The sequence below is a fragment of the Amphiura filiformis genome, chromosome 3 (genome assembly GCF_039555335.1).
Source record: "Amphiura filiformis chromosome 3, Afil_fr2py, whole genome shotgun sequence".
In the NCBI taxonomy this organism is placed as follows: domain Eukaryota; kingdom Metazoa; phylum Echinodermata; class Ophiuroidea; order Amphilepidida; family Amphiuridae; genus Amphiura; species Amphiura filiformis.
In genome coordinates, this window is record NC_092630.1 from 607,405 (window position 1) to 626,191 (window position 18,787).

Here is an 18,787-nt window from a genome sequence, read left to right on the forward strand (position 1 = left end):
TGGCATATTTTGAGCTTCCTTTGCATCTAGCGCTGTATTTCCTTTTCAACACATGGTAAAATAAACCAAACAAATCATTATTAGTTTCGAAAATGATAGCAACTGAAAGTGCACTACAATTATTACAGGTCTACCATTTACAGTAGTAAATTATTTTGTCCATGAGGCTGTAACGCTTTGGCTCTTTCTGAGGACCAACATTCAATGCAATATTTATCTTTGGAGCGATTGCCGAAAAGGGTGCAACTCTACTAGACTTAAGACTGCCCTACCCCAACCCTAACCTTAAACTCTGTAAAGGAGGACTGGACTCAAGTCTAGCAAGTTGCACCCTATTCGTAATTGTACCTTATCTTTTTATTTATGCCCTACCTTGACAGATGCTGTATGTGGTATTTCAGCTTGTCCCTTGCTAGATTTAAACATGGCTGGGATTTGAACCTGTATGTCCCAAGGACCAGGAGCTGGGCCATTTGCAGGACCATCTATGGGCTGACCTGTAAAGCAAATGCAAAGAATTCCTTGTTAATTTCACACCCAGATAGGATTTGCACTCTTATGTCCCATGGACAGGAGCTATTAGCAACACCATCATTATGCATACCTGTAAAAATACAAAGGAATTCACCGTAGAAATGCTGATGTAACAGGATTAACTTCCATTGCAATAGATGAAAACAATTTTTGAATATAACACACTGCATTAGTATGTGCTACCTCTGCATTGAACCACAGAACAGGGTCATATAATTCTATAGAATATTCATATCGTGCTAATCACTCCCACCTGTAAGAAAAGTAAATTTGAAAAAAGTGGTATTGTATTCAATCTATGATTGCAGACATACACATGTAATGAGTGCAACCTGCTTGTAGTGCAGGACAATATATTCAAAAATTGTTTTTACCTTTTGCTATGGTAGTTAATCCTGTTACATCATCACTTCTATGGCAAATATCTTAGAAAGGCACTATATAGAAAGACCATATCTATACTACTAAGTTATCCCCCGGGGTTATCCCCTCAGTAAGGTCAATGTATATGATCTACCTATTAAAAAATATCACCTACCTCTGAATGGTTCAAAGGCCCAATTTGTGCTTCTTTTCTCAGTGAAAGTTTCCAATTTGTACTGTATGAAACAAAATAGAAGAATATTATTGCAAATGAGAATTCAAATTATTTGAAACTTAAAAGAAACATGAAATTGTCAGAATTTAATTTTGCGCTATTATACTCAAGCCCTGCACATAGCTCAGTATTTTGTCCAATTCAATTATTGCTGGTGAGAACTGCATTCCTTTAAACGGGTAGATTCAGATTTAGATTTTTTTCATCTCAATATACTAGTAATACATGACGCAACATGAAGATGATCAAAATTTCCCTTCAAAAAGACAAATTTTCCTCCAAATTCTTATGTATTTCTTTGTTTAAGGACCTTAATTTCCCTTCAAACTTCCAAATTTCCTGGGAAGGAGCTTCCCACTTTCCACATTTTTTCCAGGCCTGCATTTTGTATAGTACTGCTCTTTTCTTTCTTCGTACCAATTTTTCATAAGTAACAGAACATCATATTAGGGGATTTCTTTTGACTTGTCCTCACTTTCAAGTTTTTCCAAAAAAATCCATTTTGTTCATACTTTCACAAGGACCACTGGTAGTGCATCCCTAAACAAGGGTGAAATTAAGCGGGAGACGCGAGCCATTTGGTCCCTAGAAACTCTGCAATGGCCCCTGGTTCCATCTCATTTGTAGTTGACCAGGGACACTTTTCACAAAACTGGCCCCTGGATAGTGAACCAAAAAGTATCAAATTCAAAGCAACTAGTGCTTATTTAACACATCCAGCATATCTTTATTTTTATTGGCCCCTTGGTAAATGGAAGTGGCCCTTGGTTTCTTCAAATCTTGGTGAACCAGGGGCCACCTTTTTTGCCAAAGTGGCCCCTGGTTTAAGCTCTCTTATTTTCACCCTTGTCCCTAAACTTACATGAAATGCACTTGAATGGGTGATATCTGTGAAGACCATTTCTTTAGCAGCTCCTGAGCCAAAGCAGCAATTCTCAGATACGTACTGAGCCAGCGCTTCTCTAGCCTGTTCCTCTGTTACTGTTGGTGTTCTAGTAAAGAAAAAAAAAAAATTTTGGGAATCATTTTGACATGACATACTATTACAATTATGTACATGATTGGATACTGTGACCAGAAAAATAGGCACCGACGTCACCATTTCACCATGGACTTTTGTACAAGCTCATAAAACATGGACATGTAAACACTGTGGACTTCCACAGTTACAATGCTTATTCTAGAGGGCACTAAGCAGCTTCAGAAAAAATTAGTTTATAATAGGTCACCCATTCCAGGTATGTCGGGCCCATAGTGTGGTGATTAATTGCAAGATTTGCATATCAAAGTATAATATACTTTCAATAGAGAAATGTCACCATTTGCTTATATTGTAGGTTGCCTGTGTAAAATGAATGAGTCCACTGATGTGGATGATCAGCTAGGGATCAGCTTCATCGATCGACCTGAGACACACATATACTTTGTAGCTCATTGCACACAAGAACCCCGGACATGCTTGCTGGATGGCAAAACTAAGCCAAAAAAGTTGGTAAATATACAACAAATCATGAGCTTTCTGTGAAATTTGTTTAAAAAAATAGGATCCAAAAATCAATTTCAGAGGGGGATAAAGGTCTACTTTTGACCAGATTGAAGATTTCCCTGCAAAAAGGTCTGCATTTGAAAAATCCGCACCCCGACAAAAAATTATGCTACCGGCCTGGAGAGGACAAAATAGCAAGATACTTACTATGACACATCATGTCTCTGGGGTGGTTGTGTGAGTATTGGATTGTTGTTCAGGCTTAAATTTGGTGGAGGGGTATAGTAGCATTCGAGAGAAGCATTGTGTTGTTATACACAGTCTGCTTATGGGATGGTGGTTGTAATGTTGAAAATTATATAAACACAGCACAAGAAATAAGTCCCCCTCTCAACATTTCATCATAACATTGTAAGGTTTTGTTTTGTACCAATAAAACTATTTTTGTAATAATTATATGACTGTTTACCAAGTGTTGTGTGAAAATGAGAGATTTCCATGACTTCAGGGCTGAATGAGCCAAAATTGAAGGCAAAAACTGCCCTTTTCAAAAGTCACAAAGTAGGCCTATGCTTGTCACAACAGTTGATTCATGGCTTGCTTAGTGTTACTAATGGAAAAACCCTTGTGGTTGAGTACAGTTTAAAATCCTCACCAAGTGAACATTTAGGCTAGCTTCAGACTCCGTATTGTACGTACAATATTGTATGTACAATACTTTAAGAAAAAAAAAAAGTATTACACGTGCACGTGCCACGACTAGTTGAATCAAATTAGATAACGCGCTATAACCCTGACGGTTCATTGTTTGCTAAATCCAAGCGAGGTCACCAGAAAATCTATGCAAGAGAAATTTCTACTGCTGCTGATGAAAAATCCTAGAGTGCGTTTGGAGGTTCTTTCTGCACTTTACCAGTAGCCTAATAAATTCATAAAACAATAAAAATCAAATAAAGATTTAGGGCAAATGTTTTTACTCACTGCTCATCTGATCCACTTTCCCAGGAAACTAAATACCGATACTCTTAGTTTTTCCCTGACTTTCCAGACATAATTATGAGTAAACATCAAATTTAATGTTTACAAAACAATCAAATATATATACATTCTTTTGCATTTTGTACATAAATATTGATATCAATAATGTAGACCTACAAACATTAAAGAAGGGGGCCTAAGAGTATGTCTATTTTTAATCATTATACTAATTCCGCCATGCCCAAACATATCTTATTATGAAATCGTGTAATGGAAGTGGAACCCAAATTCCAATCAAAAATAAAAACAAATTTGTAATATCAAATACACTAGGCCTATACATTGTATTATAGGAATTTAATAGATGGTTCATTTTAATAAATAAATAGATTAACACGGGTAATGGACAAGAAATATTTGGCAATACCGGATTTACCAGAGAGCCAGTGGATAAAGAAATTAATTAAAATTAAAACAAATTAAATGAGAAAATGAAAGCAAGGACATTTGGCGAAGTATTGTTTTAGAATTCGAAGGAGTCCTAAATGTTATCCTGGCCCCAGGACACTGATTAATGTAAATTCGACCCATAGTTATTTTATCTACTTTTGCCAGCATTCAACCTGTTCAATGTGATTTATGCCTATTTTTTTTTTTTTTCTGAAATCTGACGTATCGTTGTATTGTGCACGAATTATGATTAGAGACTATTTCATTTGACACGGTTGTATGGATTTCAGAAGATCGGTCCTATAATAGATATTGATTAGAGAATTACAGCAAGAGGCTTTGAGGATGCCGTAATCCTCTTGACCATCAACCAATCAGAGAGACATATTTCAGAATTATGTTCGTATATTTGAAACTCTTTCAACTCTGAAATATATATTTCAAGTAATCTCGTTTCACATTAACAATATGGATGTATTGGGATGATCATAAGTAGGTCTATAACATACACCATCATAACATGCCTCAACGATATCAACATGTAAAAAGCTGTTGCAAATTCATAACACAACGTGTTATAATGTATTATGTTATATGCCAAAACTTTAAAAAACAATGAAAATATCAGTATCAATCAGATCAAAACCAGAATAAATATATAGGCCTACAAATAATACTTAAGAAACTGACTAAATCAATATATGACTAAATGTCAGTATAAATGAATCGCTAAATCAATTAATCAATCAGTAATCAATCAATCAATCAATAAATAAATAAATAAACAAATAAATAAATAAACAAAAAGGCCTAAATAAATAAATCTATAAATAAATAAATAAATAAGAACTGAATGTGCCATTTATATTATTATTACAATTTTAATATTATTAATATCGTTAGTATTAATAGGCCTTTTAATATTAAGTACAGTTGAATACAAAAAGACATGAAAAGATGTTCATCATTCCGTGCACGAACACTCACTAAATTTACCACTCTTAGAAATTTGGCAACTACGTATATTGCAACAAATGATTGTAGCACAATATATATTTTCCTGGTACATACTATTTATTGCACGTGTAATACTTTTTGACGTCACGAAAAGTATTGTACATACAATATTGTACGTACAATATGGAGTCTGAAGCGCGCTTTACTGTAATGTGTATCGATTCTTGATCATTCAGCCATGCAAATCCCCTTGGTGCAGAGTTCAGCACAGTGAGTTGTAAGATCATCCAGTTCCATCCCTTGACCAAATTAGTTGCAGTTAACAAGCATAGGCCTACTTTGTGACTTTTGGAAAGGGCAGTTTTTGTCTTCAATTTGGGTTCATTCAGCCATGAAGTCATGGACATTTTTATTTTCACACAACACTTAGTAAACAATCATATAATTATTTTTAAGTAAGTTTAATTGGTACAAAGTTTTACTTTACGATGTTATGACAAAATTTTCAGCGGGGGACTTATTTCTTGTGACGTGTTTACTTAGTTCTCTGGGTTGATAGGATGAACAAATTTTAATCTTTACCCAGAGCAGCCAGCGCACATAAAGGTTGAAAAAAAAACCCAGTGCATCTGGCCGGATTACTTCCTATTACTAGCACGATGCTCTAACATATAGCACGATGCCTTCTACTAGGAATTCGACGAACAACATTCGAGCCCAATACATTTAGATTAAAATTTTCATGCTCTTCTCCAGTGTGCCTCTGTGGCTCAATTGGCTAGAGCATCAAGCTAGTAATATGAAAGTCACCGGTTCGAATCCGTCTAGATGCAATGTTTTTGTTTGTTTGTTTTTCTTCAACGTTTATGTACGCTGCTCTGGGTAAAGATAAAAATTGTTCATGGTTGTAATCTTGTAGAGAACTATACAGCAGGAAGGACAAATAGCAAGATACTTACGACGACACGGCCTGCCTCTCGGGTGGTTGCTGATCAGCCATAGCCTGCTGATAGCTTGGTGGAGGGGGTAGTGGTGCATTCATGTGATCGTATCCAGCTACATGATCCATTTTCTCCTCTGGAGGTGCTGATGGGGTTGAGGATGGTTGCGCCTGCGGTAATATTGATGAAAAAAGGACACAATATTAATCTGCAGGTTGAACCATTCAATTGACTTTAAAAGTTGCTAACCAACTATGTACAGGGTGTCCCAAAAGTCTCTTAACCATTTTAAACCATCATATCTCTCACCAGTATTACTATAAGGGAAATTCTACTTCATATTTTTTAAGAGCAAACTTATACACTTTTACCAAACTTGGCATAATTTTCTTTTTCTTTGAAAGCATAAACAACATTTCCATATCACCCCTATGTTGGGTAATTCATCGAGTTCATTAACAGCTCAAGTGCCCTTTTTAAACCACAGATATACAGTATCTATGTCGGAAATGTTTGCTAGTGATGTTTACCAACTTTAAATATTTGATTTTTGACTTCCAAAGTTTAAATTTTGTCATTAGAGACCTCTTTATACAAGAAAATACCCATTTAAGTTTCAGATAATGACCATGATGCTATCAAACATGCCTTCAATTCCAAAGCCTTTCATGTTGGACCCTCATCCTGTACACACTAATCCTGTATTATATATTTGAAGAAATTTACTTATTTGAGACCAAAGAAAAATCTTGTATTAAAAATTTAAGAAAATATTTAACCTGGTGCTAATTTTCATTGTACAAACTCAGATTGAGCCATGTGTTGCAATCAAGCAAAATCAGTCAGAACTCAGAAATACTGATTTTGAGATATAGCCAAACAAAGGAATTATTTTCTGTTGTTTTGGAAACTCTTTAACCCTAACACCCAACCCTGCTTTTTGCTATCGGAAGTTAAAGAAGAAACAAAAAAGGAGAGAAGATGAAGAAAGAAGTCACTTGGCACCCCCTGGACTCAGACCCCCGCATGCCAAGCACACAATCACGGACTGGTAGCTACACGGGTAATGCTGCCCAGCAGCGATTCCTTGAGCATTTAAACACTTAGGGTGATTGCGTCATCGCAGACCCTGGGATTCACGCATGCGCAGTGGTTTTCATCATGGTATTTTGTGGTGTCTATGACTGTTAGGGTTAATTGCTCATTACCTAGCTGGGGGGTTTACACCCCCCAGCTAGGTACTGTAATGCTCTCCGATTCTTCTTTCTTTCTTCTTCTTCTTCTTCTTCTGGCAACAAACTTCAAAATGCTTCTCCTCCTACATGTTACACCCTACAATTACGTAACTTGCACATATGTATCGCCTATATCCAGTGCCCATATGGTGCAAACAGAATTGGGATCAAAGGTCATTAAAGGGGCCTTTTAGGTATATAACCAAATATCTTCAAAATGCTTCTTCTGCCACATATTACATAGCACAATGACGTCACTTACACATGTGCATCGGCTTTACCCAGTGCCCATACCTTGCACACAGAATTGGGGTCAAAGGTCATTAAGGGGTAAAATCTTACAATTGCATTATCTGGACATCTGTAAGGAGTATGGGGCTCAAACTCGATACAATAAATCTCATGACCAGGGGAACATTTTGCGGGGGTCAGGTCAAAGGTCATGCAGAGGTCAAATTTTAGAAACGCATTTCCTGGACATCTGTAAAGTGCAGGGGCTCAAACTTGGTGACAACAAACTTAATGATCAGGGGAACATGTTGGAACACTTTGCAGGGGTCAGGTCAAAGGTTATCTGGGGTCAAATCTTTATAACTTCATTTTCTGGATATCTGCAAGGGGTATGGGGCTCAAACTCAGTGACAACAAATCTCATGACCAGGGGAACATTTTGCAGGGGTCAGGTCAAAGGTCATGTAGAGGTCAAATTTTCTAAATGCATTTTCTGGACATCTGTTAGGGGTACATGGGCTCAAACTCCACAACAACAAACTTACTGACCTGGGGAACATTTTGGAACACTGTGCAAGGGTCATGTCAAAGGTCATCTGGGGTCAAATCAGAGAATTTCATTTTCTGGATATCTGTAAGAGGTACGGGCTCAAACATGGTGACAACAAACCTCAAGACCAGGGGAACATTATGGAACATCATGCATAGGTCAGGTCAAAGGTCATCTGGGGTCAAATCTTAGAATTGAATTTTTGGACCTCTGTTAGAGTACAGGGACGTTAAACTCGGTGAAAACAAACCCCATGACCAGGGGAGCATTTTTGGAACATTTTGTAGGGATCAGATACCTCAACAACACCAACATGCCCCAGCTAGGTTTGTGGTCTATGACCACCATTTGCCACTAGTTATCTTTGGAACTGGTTGTTCAATTTCAATGGGGTTTTCTTCAAAATCCAGCTTTGTAAATTCTTTTTACTATCCTATAAGAAACTGAAAATTTAATATTTCCAAGTTCTGACTGATTTTGCTTGATCGCATCACATATATGGTGTTTTACACAACAGGGTTCTGGAATTGGTAGTACTTACCTGTGCTGTATTAGGATCTACTTCCACATCTTCATCTGGTATATCCCCTTTATATGTGGGCTCCTCAACTCCACCCTGTTGTGGGGCACCTTGAGCTGGGGGTGGGTAACCAGCACCTTGGGGTGGTGGATACCCAGCACCTTGGGGTGGTGGATACCCAGCACCTTGGGGTGGCGGGTACCCAGTGCCTTGGGGTGGTGGATACCCAGGGGCACCTCCAGCTGGAGGGTAACCTGCTTGAGGTGGGTATCCTGCTTGGGGTGGGTATGTTGACCCCTGTGTACCATATCCTTGGGCAGGCGGAGGTGCTCCTGGTGGTGGGGCTGTTGCTTGATATCCTGGGTAGACACTTGGTTGACCCCCTGGGTAGGTGGCAGGCTGTACTCCTGGGTATTGACCAGGGTAGCCTGGCTGCTGGGGTGGGGGTTGCTGCTGCATCTTGTTGTCACTGAAATGTTTAAAATAAAGTACGTTATAATAAATGCTTATTCAGTATTGATTAGGGAACAACACCACAGATCAATGACATAAATTAAACTTGTTTCAATAAGGAGGGAGGGGGTTAAAAATGTTGGTTATGTTTCTCCTATGCCCTTAAAAACTTTGACCCACTTCCAGTTTCATTGCAAACTGGTAAGGGGTCGGCCATGAACGGCCGTGTGAGAAAAAGAAGTTTGTTATGACCGTATGATATTGTGTCAAAATTTCTAAATTGTTGGTCTAAAGTATATAAAAGTATACATATTTAGAATGGCAACAATTTGATAAGTTCATCTGTGAGGTCAAATTTGGGCCAAAATGCCATTTTTGGCACAAAATCCCAAAAAAAATGAAAAAATGGGTCCTAGATATTTTGATCTAGTTTTTAAAAATTAATAATAATAAAAAAATGTTATTTTTGGGATTTTGGGCCAAAAATGGCATTTTGGCCCAAATTTGACCTCACAAATGAACTTATCATGTCTTTGCCATTATGTAGGCCTATACTTTTATATACCTTAGACCAACAATTTAGAAGTTATGAGGCCCAAAAGTTTCCATAATTCCAGGGTTCAGACCAACCTTAAGACATAACTGGCCTAAAAAAAATTGCATTGCCCTTTATAGAGCTCCAAAGTCAGGGTCAGTCAGTCGATTTACTTTTTTTGCCACATACAATATCAAGAAATGCAAGTTAACCACAAAATACCATGGTAAACATTACAATGAATTATAGGGTTTCTTAGGCTTGTTTTTTTAATATATCAGAGTTGTGCAGTACATATTACAAACAGGCAAAACATTTTCACAACATTTTTGTGTACCATATTTTATACCAAACATGAAAATTCAAATCAAATATGAGAAAAACAACAACAACAAAATGCTACCCTATTTTTCAGATTTCAGGTTCAGTCAAAAATGGCAATATAAATCTTTCTGTTTTTTAGGCCTAAGATTGATATTTTGGGTTGAACAAGGAATCACTTCAGTTAAAATTCAATGTGAGAAAAAGCAGTTTTGCAATTCTGGCTATGACCGTTTAACATGGAGTTCTATGACATTGTGTCAAAATTGCTCTGTTGACCTGATAAACAATGATTTTGGCTGGTTCCATAAAGGTGTAAGTTGGGACATGTGTAAACATTACAAATATGCCAAAATAATCAGGTTTAAACAAAATTAACCAATTTACCAAGTTAAAAGACCATATATAGGGCATAAATATCCGGGGAACCCAGTACAAATGACCATACGGGGAGGTGCCGCAAACATGGGTAGCATTTTTAGCCTTCTGGTATATCAATGACACCCTTTTCAAAGCCTATTTTGGTATATGAATGGGTCCATTTTTCAAAATTTTCTCAATTTTTTCGGAAAACAGCCCAATTTTCCATTAATATAGCCAAAATTTTCACAATTTTCCCAAAATTTGGCCAAAAGACAATTTTGGTTAAATTCGGCCGAAAATTTGACTTTTGGTACATCAATGGGTCCAAATTTCTTGAAAAATTGGTATATTTATGGGTCCACTTCCAAAATCTCAGCGGCACGTCCCTACCAAAACCAAACTTGAGTACCCCCCCCCCCGGATAAATGTACAGCCATAAACCATACACTACATTGTAGTTCGACTTTATAGGCTAGTATGTGTTAAAACAAAATAAAAAACATGTTTCACGTCCGGGTTTTTGAAAAAAAGGAGGAAGAGGGGACAGTGTAAATACCCATAATTGGAGCTGTATTAGCGTATAAAATAATGCCTGGAAAAAGGAGGAGGCCTCTTTTTATTTGTTGTTCTGAGAGATAGACCCCCTCTAACTATCACAAAACCTTATAAAAGTGTTTCTTGTATATTAATTAGCAAGGCTATAGAAAGCATCTCTACTTCCTAGACATATTTTTTGAAAAGTTATAACTGAATTTCAAAAAATAAAAATAAAATTGAAGAAACCTCAAAAAAGGAAGCGGGAGGGGACGTGAAACATGTTTTGTTTTTTATTTGGCCTAATGTAAAGAGAAAAAAAAATAAGGTTCAAGTTACACGTAAAATTAGAAAATGTCTCCAATTTCCAGAACATATTTTTCCCTGGTTCTCTTCTCTTTTGTCCTCTTTTCAAATTATTGTTTTTCCTCTCCTCTTTTCCACCTCCTCTTCCCTTTTTTTCTAGACATTATTTGTTTCCACCTTTCTTTCCTCATTAGGGGCTGTTCAATAATTATGAGCCGGGAGGGGGGAATTTCCAAACGTCTTGCCAAAAATCCCCCCCCCTCTTGGCCTGCCAAAAATCGCTTGCCCCCTCCCCCCCCCCCTTGGCCTGCCAAAAATTCCCAAAAACCTTAAATGGTCTTGATACATGTTGCGAGCACAGCGAGCAGGAAAATTTGCATATTTAAGCGTTTCCATACCGTTTTCCTAAGCCTTTTTAGCGTGTTTTAAAAGGCACCCCATGAATGTGCTAACAATCACTTTCCCCCTCCCTCTCAGCTTGCCAAAATTGCTTGCCCCCCCCCCTTTTCGGCTCACCAAAATTTCTCGCCTCCCAATTTTACCCTACCCCCAGGGCTCATAATTATTGCACAGCCCCTTAATTTGCTTGCTCCAACTGGGTAACATATGCCCACTCAGGAAAGATGCTACCATGCACTGCTTCAAATTTACCCAGCCCCAGAAAAGCTTATCTTACCTCAGAAAAGAGTCTTATGTGTATCACTATTATATCCAAATCTTTGACATTTGTAGCCTAACACATCAATTATTATTAGATATGAATTTGTGATTACTAGTCCGCGGTTGCTCAGACTGATAACTCAGTTATTGGGGCTATTGTTACAGAGTGGAGAAGGCTGCAGGAAAACCACCATGGATGGTATATTACACACCTTCTATATATTCAGGCTGTGTCTATACACATAATATATTTATTGTTCTCCATACCATATGATCATGACCTATCGTATATACATCACATGACTTCAACTATTTATACATTATACTCTGTGCGTTCAAGCAAAGATAGGGCAAAGGTCAATAATTACTCTTTGATTATTATTTACAGCAGACAGCTCTACAGTCTGTGATTTAATTTACTACAATTCCTTTATGTGACAATTTTTTTTATATTATAAATGAAATTTTGTTTTTGACAAGCAATATCCATGCAACATAACCATGGTAACCAATTTCTTATCTCTATTGAAATAACTTCTTATTCACATTTCTGATTTCTCTTTTATATTAAGCCTAATTGCTTCAAAAGCAAAACAGCAGCAGTACCAAAGTCCAAAAATGTACAACTTCCGTCCAATTTTAATTTTGTTATTCTTTACCCAAAATGCTGAAATAATATTACCGGTAATAGTAATAATTGCCAGAAGGGTTTCTGTCAATTTTAGGGAGTGTTCATAAATACTTTGGTGGGGGTAGAAAATATGGGGGGAATCAAACAATTTTGGGCCCTAAAAAGGGGATCATAAAAAATTCAGTCCTTATAGGGGGATCAAAAAAATAATGGGGGAATCAAAAAAATTTGAAGGTAAAAGTTCGGGGTAATATGTACGACAAGGCATGAAATTTTGAAATGTTAAGGGGGTAATACCCCCCTGGCCAATTTTATGCCTATTATTGCATTTTTCTCAAAAATTAGAGCGCATTGGTGACAAGTAGTAAGATATGTATATTATAGGGGCAAGGACTACAACTACTGTACTGAAAATTCAGCTAATCAAAGCAAGTAGGTATTGATTTATTGATCAAATATCGGTTTTCCCTCATTTTTGACTGTAACTCCACAACTGTTGTCTGTGCTGTAATAAAATTTACAGTGCAGTAGTTGTAGTCCTTGCTCCTATAATATACATATCTTACTTGTCCCTAATGCTCTATAAGTTTAAAGAAAAATGCAAAAATAGGCACAAATTTGGGCAAGGGTGTAGTACCCCCTTAAGTATTTCAATTGTATACTCTCAAGCTTCAAATCAACAAAAATGTGTGCACTTACATATATAACGGTATATACGCGGTATATGACATTTATTATTGGAAATTAGGGGGATTGCACCCCCCCCCCCCTTTGTAGTCCATGTTACAAAATATGGCTCAGTAATTCTAGAGTTAAATACCAAATTCAACAGCTTGGAATAAAAACTACATCAAAATTGAAACTAGCATATTATAGCAATTAATCTCTACTTGTAATTACACAATGTACCAAATGATTAGGAATTGAGACAAATAATATGTCCACAATACATAATTAATCAACACATGGAAGAAGGAAATAGTAATAAAGTAGAGTATAATAATGAGTTATTCATATCCAGCACCATTTTAAAATGCAAATTGTATGAAAATAGTGAACAATCTGGGTGGTGATCTAACTACTCCTGATTCCAAAAATACAGCACTAAATTTGACAAATGAAAATACCCAATTCCTGGAATGAAAACCAAATTTTAATATTTGGAAATAAGGGCCAAAAAACAAGCGTTTTAGGATGTTTTTCATATGCTGTAACATTCAAGCGAAAAGATTTGTACAAGACTTAATTTCAGGTTATGCATTCCAATTTTTGGGAAACACATTTTTAAATCTATTTTATAGTCAATTATCTAAATTAACATAAAATATTAGAATTATGAGCAAAATATTACCTTACAATATTCAAGATTTTAAATGCTTTGACTTGTTCCAAGTCTTTTTAAAAATTTTATGACCTCAGCTGTAAAAAACAATATCCAAAGTTGCATGATTTTGGCCCATTTTCCCCTAAATGGCAAATATATCAAAATTTGACTATTGCCATTTAGTAAAAGGATATTTAAAGGATTCAGACGTATTTCATTTGACAAAACAGGATATTTTTAATCCAAAAACAATTAGTGCTGTATTTTTCTGGAATCAGAAGTATCTCTCATTTATCAACATATCAAAACTTTTCATCATCAATAAGTATTGTGTATCATCATACAATATAGTGTGGTATTAAAGGCCAATCAATGCTTCAATCTTGTCATGATATAGTATACAAATATTGACTGCTATGAGGGGCATGGTTAAAATTATAGGCCCAAGGTGATCTCAAAACCATGACATAGTCATGGTTTTGAGATCACCGCGGGCCTATAATTTTAACCATGCCCCTAATAATAAGCAGTCAATATTTGTTTTATATACCAAATCTTAAGATTCTTGTCAGCTGGTTGGTTTAAAAGCATAGATTTTGGGAAGAGAAATTAACAGTTTCAATGCGAACAACACAGATTACAATATGCGATTTCCGCGTAATTATAATGCGCGAAAATATTAACGCGTGCGTAATATCATTTTACGCTGGGAACAACGCACACGCAGAAATATGCCCGGGGAATAGTTACTTTTGTGGCCATAGTCAAAACTATGCCCACTCTTTTAACCAATCAGATGGCGGGAATCTTTAGATGAGGTATATAATAAATATTATATACCTCATTATATAGATTCCTGTCATCTGATTGGTTAAAAGTGCAGTCATTGAATTAGCTATGTCCTCCTTTTTAAGAATTACGTAAAAACTGAACTATTCCCGGCAATAGTCTTTAAAAAGACTATTCCACGGGAATAGTCATTTTCACATCATCGGCAGCGATGGCGTGTTCGCATTACGAGCGCGATGGCGTGTTCGCATTACGCACGCGGTGCCAACGCGATGCCTGCCAGTTGCGGTGACGCGATCGGTTCATAACGAAATACTTGCTTTGTAAATTTTACCATGGCCTATGAACAATAAAATAGGCCTTTTAACCAATCAGATGACAAAAATCTATATTAATTCGGTATATAAAACAAATATTGACTGCTTTATTCGGGACATGGTTAAGATTATAGGCCCGCGGTGATCTCAAAACCATGCTATGACCCTCGGCTGCGCCTCGGGTCATAGCCAGAGGATGTTTAAATACATTCCCACAACCCAATGGGGTTTCTGACCTTGTATGTCTGGCTTTTGTACACATGTAGTATAGTTGACCATGCCTTGCATTGGGATTGTGTGCAAATATCTGGTGTTTTCATCCTATTATTTAACATTCAAAACATCGAGACTTAAAGTCGATCCTTCATGTAATTATTTCGTGTAAGCTAATCCTAACCCTAACCCTAATCCTAACCCTAACCCTAACCCTAAGCCTAATCCTAATCATAACCCTAATCCTAACCCTAACCCTAATCCTAACCCTAATCCTAACCCTAAACTAACCCTAACCTTAACCCTAACCCTAACCCTAATTTCGTGTAAAATTACATGAAGGAATAACCAGACTTAGGAATAAAATTAATGCAGTGGGACAATATGAATGTTTCCTGTAAGAAAATCAAATATCAGTCCTAAGTCTCAACTATTAGCTCGTTGGCTGCAGTTTTAAAATTACCCTTTTGTGTGTGTGGCAATGGGGACTTTGCCTTTAAAATTAGGTTATATTGATCAAATTTCCCAATCATAGTGCATTGTAGGAATGCCTTTAAGCCTCCTCTGGGTCATAGCATGGTTTTGAGATCACCTTGGGCCTATAATATTAACCATGCCCCTCATAGCGGTCAATATTTGTATAATAGCACATTACATTCTCTTGGTTGGGGTTGTTCCATCCAAAGAGCTTTTAATAGAAATAGAGTCGCAATAGATTATATAATCTTTTGTTCTTTTGATGCCGATTAGAAGTTGCGACAGGCTATTCATAAAAGTGGTACCATTGTTTCAAGAAAGGGGTTCCGCCATTAAATTGGTCACTGATCCGGCATCATATTAACGCTCTACACAACAGGCGGGTATCAATAAGTGACCACACTACAGTCATGTGTAAGGGCAGTCATGTGTAAAGTGGTACCATTGTACTCATGTATCACAAATGTGTGCTTGTGTGGGTCTGAAGACTATAAGGAGGCTTTAGCTGTCGATGCAATCATCTTTACCACCCACCTGACGATAGGCGTTTCATTTAAATAAATTGAATGCTCTTGGTGATCGATTACACATTAGAATGTATGACGGCTGCCATGTCCAGTCCATATATCTATATTACACTATAATGGTAATCGCTATACGTATACATGTAAATATAAGTATAGGCCTATAAAGGTTGTTTTTAAGAAATTTCCATTTTAATTTAATGTAATGTAATTTTATTTTATTTTAAGAAGGAGATTGGTATAGTGGCGTGCCCAAAGAGGGGAGGGGTTGGGAGGGGCAGATTCACCTCTGTAAGAAGTCTTGGGGGGAGGAGGAGGAAGAGAGAGAGGAGGGATATGGAGAATGGGAGAGGGCTGGAGGAAGGCAGAAATAAAAAGATATAATAAAGACAAGTAGATAAATAGAAATATAAGAAAAATGATGGGAATGAGAGAGGGAGGATGAGAGGGGACAATGAGAGCGAGGGAGTGATAAAGACAGTGTAGGTCTAGGAAAGAATAAGTACAGAGAAGGAAAAAGAAAGGAATGATGAATACATTTAATAATAATTATTAGGCCTATGTAATAACTAAACGCATAACAGCACTGGGCAGCCATTCGACGATGTCAATGCCTTTATTCGTTACGTAATTAAAACGCCCAGTCAGCTGTATTTCACACCTACCAAACACAACTCACCCAATTTCGCAAACTGGACGTCGAATGTACACTCTCATGAATATTGATTGGCAACATTTTCCAATATGTCAGCGTTCTAATAGGAAACAATAGAACAATAGACCCTGCAGAGCGTTGGTTCCATCTATGCACTTGTTTGGGCTGTGCAATAATTATGAGCCATGGGGGAGGGTAAAATTGGAGGTGGGGGCCAGGGTTCGATTTACTTTAATAGCAATTTTTAGCGAAAACATTATTTAGGTGATGTTCAAATAATATTAGCGTATGTTACATTGTAAAAAATTGCTATACAAGCTGAAATTTGTGTAGCAGGTTGTCCAAAATGGGGAGCATTTTGCTCCGCGACACAAATCGAACCCTGGTGGGGGCAAGAATTTTTTGGTCAGCCAAGGGGGGTGGGGAGAGGCAGCAATTTTGTCAAGCCCGAAAGGGTGGAAAAACAATTTCATGCACACATTCATGGGGTGCCTTTTGAATAATATGCTCTAAAAAGGCTTAGGAAAACAGTGCCAAAATGCTTAAGGGGGTACTACACCCCTGCCCAATTTTGTGCCTATTTTTGCATTTTTCTCAAAAATTATAGCACATTGGTGACAAGTAAGATATGTATATTATATGGGCAAGGACTACAACTACTGTACTGAAAATTCAGCAACTCAAAGCAAGTAGTTATTGATTTATTAATCAAATAGTGGTGATGATCAGTATATTAACAAGTTTGTGACAGGATAGGTTTATTATAGGATTTTTGGCCCTAGGGTACTTGCCTTTAGTGCGTGAAGTCCCGGGTTCAATTCCCGGCGGTGGCAATTAGCTGGGGAAAAAAGTCTGAAATTAATTGGCAACTTCTGTAGATTAATGGTTCATTTAGAATTGGGTAAATGCTTGCAGGATAATAGGACACCCAACAAATGGCTAGCCTATAAATACATGTACAAATCAGGCCTGCGTGCGCCTGAGTGCTATAGAGCTCTATAGCTGGCAGAACATGATGATCATGTCAGTAAATTAATATTTTGTTCTGGGACTGATAATTCGGACTAGCGTCTAGGTGTTTCCTCAAGTGCAATGATCAATATCAATATGTTGTCTTACCTCAACAGTGGTTTATTCTCAGACATTCCAACTTTTCAGTGCACTGGCAACTCATGAACTGGGAACTGGGAACTTCGATATCCGGAACTCTTTACTGAGCGAGAGGTGTGTGTTCGAAAGTCCACTTCCGACTTCCGCAATTCACAAAGTTCAAGTAAACTAATAATCGAATTATTATAAGCTTTACTGCAAATTATTACCAATCACAGATTGAATCCGAATTCTGATCACTAACATCAACATGCAACACATTATGACCAATAGATCGAGCTTTATTATCACTTACACTATCAGTAGACAAGCAAGGTCATCAAACTGCAATCACAAGTGACCCGACACACGTACATGCACACCAACTATTTCAAAATACGGTGCAAAGATGATGGAATCGTCATATGATTTGCTAAACCTTTTCGTTATTTACATTGTGCAATTGGGAAATCCCGAAGTTGACCTTCGACCTTTCGGGGGACCACACATAATACTCTAACGGGCATTCTTTTTTCTTTTTTTTAATGCATGGTGATATGTTCTGTAACTATTATAAATGTATTATGAAAACTTTTATGATATCAAAATTATGCTGAAATGGCTACTAAAAATAAATCTTCTTAAGAATTATGTAGAATCATCCCAGAGACATTATTATCCTGCTGTTACTAGCGCCCTGCTGACGAGGTACCGTGCATCCCCTAACTTCCAGAGAGTCGCGCAGATATTAAGGGCGCATACCACCAATAAAGCGTTCCATGGGAATTCATCATGGCATTCATGGGGGACAGACCCCTGGGGGACACTCTGAGGTGCACGACTGACTCGTATGTATAGGACAATAAGGACATTACTAAAAGACCCCATATTTATTTACAAACACATGACATGCTCTGTCACCCAAAAAACCCTTAGTTTTCCATTCGATTTCGATCTACCACCCAAAGGCCCTTACCGGTTTTCAATTTGAATGTAAATTTTATTTATCCCTGATTTTGTTACTTGAAATAACAAATAATTCAGTAGAAGTTCAATGTTCGAGGCCCGGATTCGAGGGCGGGTTCGGGGCTTCTTTTGGCTATCACCCAAAGGCCC

The 18,787-nt window shown here is 37.2% G+C and overlaps 1 protein-coding gene across 3 annotated transcripts in view; it reads right to left on the minus strand.

Moving 5' to 3' along the window:
* LOC140147818 (protein SSUH2 homolog) overlaps positions 1-18,121 on the minus strand; it is a 58,308-nt gene extending 40,187 nt beyond the window's left edge. The window contains exons 1-6 of one of the 3 annotated variants that reach the window (XM_072169566.1): positions 17,702-17,957; positions 8,502-8,949; positions 5,963-6,114; positions 1,995-2,124; positions 1,073-1,133; positions 373-497 (exon numbers count right to left, since the gene is read on the minus strand). In XM_072169566.1, the coding sequence (XP_072025667.1) occupies positions 373-497; positions 1,073-1,133; positions 1,995-2,124; positions 5,963-6,114; positions 8,502-8,949; positions 17,702-17,727 (942 nt within the window). In that variant the 5' untranslated portion in view covers positions 17,728-17,957. Of the gene's footprint in view, positions 1-372; positions 498-1,072; positions 1,134-1,994; positions 2,125-5,962; positions 6,115-8,501; positions 8,950-11,668; positions 11,838-17,701; positions 17,958-17,987 lie in introns of those variants that run through there. The other 2 variants (XM_072169568.1, XM_072169567.1) reach the window with 2 other exon arrangements.
* Positions 18,122-18,787: the final 666 nt, after the last annotated feature.